The sequence below is a fragment of the Acomys russatus genome, chromosome 5 (genome assembly GCF_903995435.1).
Source record: "Acomys russatus chromosome 5, mAcoRus1.1, whole genome shotgun sequence".
In the NCBI taxonomy this organism is placed as follows: Eukaryota; Metazoa; Chordata; class Mammalia; order Rodentia; family Muridae; genus Acomys; species Acomys russatus.
The window spans coordinates 26,877,418-26,885,055 of record NC_067141.1 but is presented as its reverse complement, the minus strand read 5'-3'; the positions used below and the strand labels follow the sequence as shown (position 1 = coordinate 26,885,055).

General features: G+C 49.8%; 1 protein-coding gene across 1 annotated transcript; it reads left to right on the top strand.

Moving 5' to 3' along the window:
* Positions 1 to 5,552: 5,552 nt before the first annotated feature.
* C5H11orf86 (chromosome 5 C11orf86 homolog) lies at positions 5,553 to 7,354 on the top strand. Its single transcript, XM_051145834.1, has 2 exons — positions 5,553 to 6,036; positions 6,698 to 7,354. The coding sequence occupies exons 1-2, from the start codon at positions 5,764 to 5,766 to the stop codon at positions 6,794 to 6,796; spliced, it is 372 nt and encodes a 123-aa protein (XP_051001791.1). The 5' UTR covers positions 5,553 to 5,763; the 3' UTR covers positions 6,797 to 7,354.
* Positions 7,355 to 7,638: the final 284 nt, after the last annotated feature.

The window sequence follows — 7,638 nt, the reverse complement described above, 5'->3', positions numbered from 1 at the left end:
GAGGCCCTTGGCCTAACAACGGTCTATGAAAGGCAGAATTCTGTAAACAGCTCTGCTGTGTGATATGCTTGCTGCACACCACAACCGCCACCTGGGCCACCTGAGGGGACACTGTAGACCTTGATGGGAGCCCTTGAGAGGCCTCCACTAGGCTAAGCCACTCCCAGTCCCATCTTCCCCCCCTGACCCCCCCCCAACCTCCATACACACACAGAGGAACAAAGAGATAATAACCGTGTGCTGTCTTAAGCTGCTAATGTTGTTTTAAGCCACTAAATTTCATTTAAGCTCTCTGGAGATTTAGATGATATCCATAGAGGGATTAGCTCCAGAACCTGCCTGAAAGATAGTGGGTAAAATTAAAAGAGGACAGAGATAGGTGGATCTTTGTGAGTTTAAGGCCAGCCTGGTCTACATAGTGAGTTCCAGGCCAAACAGAGCTTTGAGACTCTTGTCTTTTAAAAAAAAAAAAAAAAGAAAAAAGAAAAAAAAAGTGCCAGGCACAGTGGTGCACACCTTTAATCCCAGCACTCGGGAGGCAGAGGCAGGTGGATCCCTATGAGTTTGAGGCCAGCCTGGTCTACAAAGTGAGTCTAGGACAGCCATAGCTACACAGAGAAATCCTGTCTCGAAAAACCAAATAAACAAACAACAACAAAAGCCATAATTCCAGCACTAGGGGGACCAGAGACAGGTGGATCTCTGTGAGTTTGAGGCCAGCCTGGTCTACAAAGTGAGCCCAGGACAGCCAAGGCTACACAGAGAAACCCTGTCTGGAAAACAAAACTTAAAAAAAAAAAAGAGGAAGAGGAGGTGGGGCATTACAATTAGTCACATGGCAACAGGTAACAAACAGCCCTCAGTATTTAATACTACATCTGGTCCTGGAGACACAAAGATAAAAATGATGGTTCCCTAGCCTTCTGAGCATGCTCTGTCTGAAGGTTAAAGTGGATGTGTACACTGTTGGGCTGATGAAGGGACAGACACCTTACCCAGTACCATGGGGTCCAGCATACTTCCCTGAAGGTACTACTCAGATCTAGGGACAGGACGATAAGAGTCAGAACTCTGCTGTTAAGAGCAATCCCTGCTCTTGCAGAGGACCTTGGTTCATTTCCCAGCACCACATGGTGGCCCACAAACACCCATAACTCTAGTTCCAAGGGACTGACTCCCTCTTCTAGCCTCAAGCAGGCCCCAGGCACACATGTGGTGCACATACACATGTGCCAGCAAAAATACTCACATACATAAAACAAAAGAACCTTTAAAATATTGTAAAGAGGGGCCGGGCGTGGTGGCGCACACCTTTAATCCCACATTTGGGAGGCAGAGGTAGGCAGATCGCTGTGAGTTCGAGGCCAGTCTGGTCTACAATGCAAGTCCAGGACAGCCAAGGCTACACAGAGAGACCCTGTTGAAAAACAAAACAAAACAAAATAAAAAAAGATGCTGAGCCAGAGCTGGCCAGATGAAGCCTGCGGAAGGGGAAGGTAGGGTGGCTGCTTGCCTTTTCTCCTGACTTCAGTGAGTGGAAGAGATTGTTTTTTAAGACAGGGGTTGGGTACATAGCTCAGTTGGATCATTCCCCAGCCGCTCATAAACTAGGCTTGGTAGTGCAGGCCCGTAATGCTAACACTCAGGAGGTGTAGGCAGGAGGCTCTCTGTAAGTCTGAGGCCAGCCTGGTCTACATAGTGAGTTCCAGGCCAGCCCTGTCTACATAGAGTTGTTTTGGTCATGGTGTCCCTTCACAGCTATAGAACCCTAAGACACTAAGTCATCTCAACAGCCCTGGGGGCCCATCAAAGTTTCTCTAGGGACCTGCTGAGACTGGCAGATGTTAAGAGACACATCACCCTGGGAAGGCTCCAAAGCTGAGAGGGAGGAGGAAAGAATATGAAGAAGTCAGGCCCAGAGAGAGAAAATGAGGGTAAGCCAAGAGGCACATGCAGGGCTTCTCTGCCCCCAGGGGCTGCAGCTGGCAGCCCAGATACCAGGGGGCAGGGGAGGGTGCCCCATCCTGCCTCATGGCAGAGTACCACAGTGAGGGCTTCAAAGGCAGGCTGACCAACTCCGCTCTAGCCAGATGTTAGTCTCTGTAAGATTCTACTCGCTGATCTGTAAAATGTGATAATGAGCCAAGAGGAGGGGCACCTGTCATCCCAGGGACTCAAGAGACTGAGGCAAAAACAAACAAACAAACAAACAAAATTGACTCTAGAGGTTCAAGGCAAGCCCAGGCAACTTAGTGAGACTCTGTCTCAATTTTTACATTATTTTTATATTTAAAATTTTTAATATATGTATGTATTTATAGGGTGGGGTTCCTGTTGTATGTGTGTGAAGGTCAAAGGACAATTTGTTCCTTCCATTGAAAATGCCTTTACGGGCAGATCTGGGCCCAGGGGTTCTGCTCAAACTATGGCACCAGCCAAGGACAATACGTGTGGTAAACATCGACCCCTACCCAGATCTAGCCAATAGACAGGACATTCTCCACAGTTGAGTGGAGAGTGGAGACTGACTTTCACATGAACTCTGGTGCTCCATATTTGACCATGTCCCCTGGATGGGGAGATCTGGTGGCACTCAGAGGAAGGATAACGGGCTACCAAGAAGAGACTTGATACCCTATGATCATGTAGAGGGGGAGGAGGTCTCCCTCAGTCACAGACATAGGGGAGGGGAGTAGGGTGAAAGCAGACAGAGGGAGGAACAGGAGGATACAAGGGATGGGATAACAATTGAGATGTAATATGAATAAATTAAAAAAAAAAAAAAAAAAAGAAAATGCCTTTACCTACTAAGCCAGCTTCCTAGGCCTAGAAATGTGGACATTGATATGAAAATACCCAAAGAGTGATGGGTAAAACCACCACCGAGGTTGGTCCTGATGTGTGGAACCCCCTTAGTCTTCAAATTATATAACTCTAGGGAATTTGCCAGCCCAGACCGCCTCTCCCCAGTCTCATTCTGCTGTGTGGAGCCTCACTCCATGTGCATAGCGTGGTTTGGTTTGGTTTTGTTCTCCATACAACCCATTTTATAGACAAGGAAACTTAAAAAAGGAAGGCTCACACACAAGAACGAAACCATCGACTCACTTTGAACATTTGAAGTGTCCACGACCCTATATACCCCAGTTAGTTCACACAATGGCCTGACGGTTTTTCTTTGTATGTTTTGCTTTGGTTTTTGTTTTGTTGTTTTTGTTGTTGTTGTTTTGTTTTGTTTTGAAGCAAGGTTTCTCTGTGCCACGGCTGTCCTGGAACTCACTCTGTAGACCAGGATAGCCTTGAACTCATGGAGATCCATCCACCTGCCTCTGCCTCTTGAGTCCTGGGATTAAAGGTATGTGACACCATGGCCAGCCTGTGAGTTGTTGTTTGTTGGTTTGTTTGTTTGTTTTGTTTTGTTTTCTGAGACAGGGTTTCAGACCTGTCCTGGAAACTTGCTTTGTAGATCAGACTGGCCTCAAACCCACAGTGATCAGCCTGTCCTTGCCTCCTGAGTGCTGGGGTTAAAGGAATGAACTATGCCCTCCTGGCTCCAGCCTGAGTTCTTTGCCACTCCCAACATTGAGGGGACTGAAGAGAGAAGGGTATAACCCAAGGTTGCAGAGCTTCAAGCAATGAAACTGTGCTTTACTTAGGAGACAGTGGTCCCCAGAGATAAGCTCTTAGCCATGTGCTTTGCTAGAATATTGAGGACAAAGCTAAGGCTGAAAAGAATTCAGTCCTCCTGACACCTACCCTGGAGCTGTCCTATTTCTTTTCTTCTTCCTCCTCCCCTCTCCCCCACCCCAGGCTAAGGGTGCTCATCTGGCATGAACAAGAATCTGAGTCCCATGCCCAGAACTATCTGCACAGGGCACAGTGACCCACACTTGTAACCCAAGAATTCAGGAGGTAGAGGGTAGCAAAGGTCAGGAGTTCAAGATCAATCATTCTCTCCCACATAGCAACTTTGAAGCCTCTCTGGGCTATATAAGTCCCTATCTAAGCCGGGCGTGGTGGCGCACGCCTTTAATCCCAGCACTCGGGAGGCAGAGGCAGGCGGATCGCAGCGAGTTCGAGGCCAGCCTGGTCTACAAAGTGAGTCCAGGATGGCCAAGGCTACACAGAGAAACCCTGTCTCGAAAAACCAAAAAAAAAAAAAAAAGACCCTATCTAAAGCTGGCACAGTGGTGCAAGCCTGTAAGGCCAGCACTTGGGAGGCAGAGGCAGGCAGATCTCTGTGAGTTAGAGGTCAGAGGCAGGCCAGCCTGGTCAACAGAGTCCAGGACAACCAAGGCTACAGAGAAACCCTGTCTTGGGCGGGGGGGGGGGGGGGCGCGGCGGGGGAATAGACCCTATCTAAAACAAAACAACAAAAGTTGATTACAGTGAGATAAAATTTACTATGGATCTTTCTTTCTTTCCTTTTTCCTCTTTTTTGCTTTTTCGAGACAGGGTTTCTCTGTGTACCCTAACCAGGCTGGCCTTAAACTCAAAGACCTACCAGCCTCTGCTTCTCGACTGCTGAGATCAAAGGCATATGCCACCACACCTGGCCACATACATCATTGTTTTTCTTTATGTCTCTGTGTGGTATGTGTGTGTGTGTGTGTAGACCAGAAGCTGACATCAGGTGTCATCCTCTCTCATTCTCTACCTTTAAATTTTTGAGAGAACTTTTGTGTAGACCAGGCTAACCTTAAACTCACAGAGATTTCCCCCTGACTGTACCTCATGAGCACTGAGATTAAAGACATGATGCACTTTGCCTGGCCTCACCTTTTTATATTTCCAAATTACACTTATTTGTTTGGTTATTGTGTGTAAGGTTTTTTTGTTTGTTTTTTGTTTTTTGTTTTTTTTCCGAGACAGAGTTTCTCTGTGTAGCCTTGGCTATCCTAGACTCACTTTGTAGACCAGGCTGGCCTTGAACTCACAGTGATCTGCCTACCTCTGCCTCCCGAGTGCTGGGACTAGCTCCCACTCAACCATTTTAACAGGCTCCACCTTATTTTTTGAGACAAAGTCTGTTACTGAGCCAGGTGCTCACCAGTGCAACTCAAATAGGGGATCTGCAAGGCTCAGGGAGACTGCTGCTTCCCCCTGGTGCTGGGCTGACAGATGTGTGCTGACATCACATCCACCTTGCCACACGGCACCAGGGAACCAAACTCAGATCTTGTGCAGCAAGCACTTTATGAATGAGCCATCTCCCTAGTCCTTACAGGTCATGATATTTTATGTGTGCCACTGACCTTCAGAGCTCTTGTCACCTTGGAAAACTGAAACTCTATAGCCATTGAACAAGGACGGACCATTGTCCAGGCCCCTGCCCCTGCCTTACCCAATTCCACTCTGGTATTTACGAATTTGACTGTTCTAGGTGGAAGCTGTTCTGTGCTCTGCTCTGCTGTGGAGGCTTCTTTGCTTCATGTCAATAAGATGAGTGGCATGGACAGCCAAGGCCAAGTTCAGAGGAGGCCAAGGTCTCCAAGGGGGTAGAGTGATCAGAGAAGACTGCCTGGAAGGAGGAGGAAAGACAGGAGGAGCCAGCCCAGCACTCAGAAGGATCCTGAGTTCAAGGCCAGCTTGGGCTATACAGTCCCACGGGGTGAGGAGACAATGGGGAAATGACTCAGAGGTGCTTGGCCTTTGTGCTGCCCTTTGGTTTATGACAGCCACCACCACAGCAGCACTGACCTTTGCCTCCAGTCCATCTCACAAAGCCTGTGGCTTACAGAGCTGTGGTAGCCCTCCAGAACCATGGGGACCAGCCTACGCAGTCAGTCCTTTCAAGAACCCCGGTCCTGCTATGGGAAGCTCCGTGAATCCCAAGGGAGGCCCCTGGAGGGCCGACTCCACCGGGCACTGAGCCTCAGACAGGGCAGCAAGAAGTCCAGGTCGCAAGGCCTTGATGGAATGGAAGGGTTGGAGGTCCCTGTTCAGGAGCGGCTGCCAGGGACCCTGGGAGACACAGAGCAGCTGATCCAAACCCAGAGAGGCGGCAGCCGGCTGTGGCTGAGGCAGTATCAACAGGTGTGACTTCAAATTGAATTATCAGTTTCATGGGGAAGGGGGGGGGTGGGGACTCAGGCAGCAAGGGGTTAAGAGCCCAGCTGACTTGAGGAAAACCAAGGGAAATACCACTGAAAGCAGCTGAGATTTTCGGGGTGGGGGGGGGGCGTCAGGAGGCTTGGGGCATCACTGAAGGTTGTTGGAAGAAGGATGAGTGGGGCCTGGGTGGAACATAGTCAGAGCTGTGTGTGTGTTTAAGATAGGGTTTCACTGTGTAGCCTGGAGTGGCCTGGAACTCTTGGTCCTATTCTGTGTTCTGAGTTCCAGGAATACAGGGCTGCACAGCCATGCCAGCCTTTCAGGGCTGTATTAAGATGATTAATGTAGCACTGTGTTGGAAGGGTGACTAGAGCAGGAGACGAGGAGATTGGCCAATGCAGCTTCTGGCAAGTCTTCTGTTTGGCCAGGGAAGAAGAGAGGGCCCTTCCCCTCCCGCCCCCCTCGCCCCCCCCTCCGACCCCCCCCCCCCACTTTCCTGGCCCTACTTCCCATGGGGAGGGGTCTCCCCTCCCCCCCCTACAGAGCTTAGCTTCTCTTTCATGGATCTACTCCCACCTAGTGGCTGTGAGTGGAACAGCACCTGAAGCCCACCTCTGTTATTTGTCCTACTTTCGTCTTCTAGAACATGAGGAGAAGGTGGAAGAGCTTTGTCGCCAGCTTCCCCAGTGTGACCCTGAATCGACCAGCCTCCCCAGAGACCTCGTTGGACACCAATAGCTAGAGATGCTGTAATCATCCTTCACTCCATCAGCTGGACTCCTGCCTCTTCGGGGTTTTTCTGGACTCTGAATGGCTCTCGGGTTATGTAATGTGACCAGAGGAGGCCTCTGTCACTAGATCATGCAAGGCCCCCGTGTGATTGCCATTCTTGGCTCTGGCAGATAGCTCTTAGCAAAGACCTCCATAGGCTCCATAGACCAGTCACCCACTTCCAGGACAGAGTTCAGTGAAGCCAAACAAAGGCTGAGAATTTCTTGAATACTGCCTGGTCACTGGGCCAAGCTCTATCTGGTTTTCTGATCAGCTGCTAGTGACAGGCCAAGATTTGGGCCTCTCTCACAGACTGTGAGCCTCCAAAGGCTAGGACCACATCTGCACTGCCCTCAGTATGGGTACTGTATGCCTGAGAAGCCCAAAAGTGCCTATTGCTACCTTTGGATTTCATGGCACCATGATGAAGGAAGGAGTCTCTCCTCCCTGTGTGACAGAGGGAAACTGAGGCCCAGAGGGGAGAAGACACCTTCACCCCCCAAGCCCTCCCCACCCTGCCATACACATACACACAATGCCTGACACTGGGGTTGAACACATCAATAAAACCACTGAGCTCATGGTAACTATTTGCCTAGTGACTAACACGAAAGCTATGAGCCTCTCCCAAGTCCTGTGAGACGGGCCAGGCCCAGAGTCCAAGGTCTCACTCTGAGGAGAGGGTCTGAGCTTTTTGAAAGGTAGCAGGCCTTCTGGTAGGCCCTTTGAGTTCTTCAGCCTCCAGCCTGCTGCCTTGGCACAGGGTCCACTGAGGGATTGGGTGAGTCCAGGAGACGCAGTGATGGGCTCCTT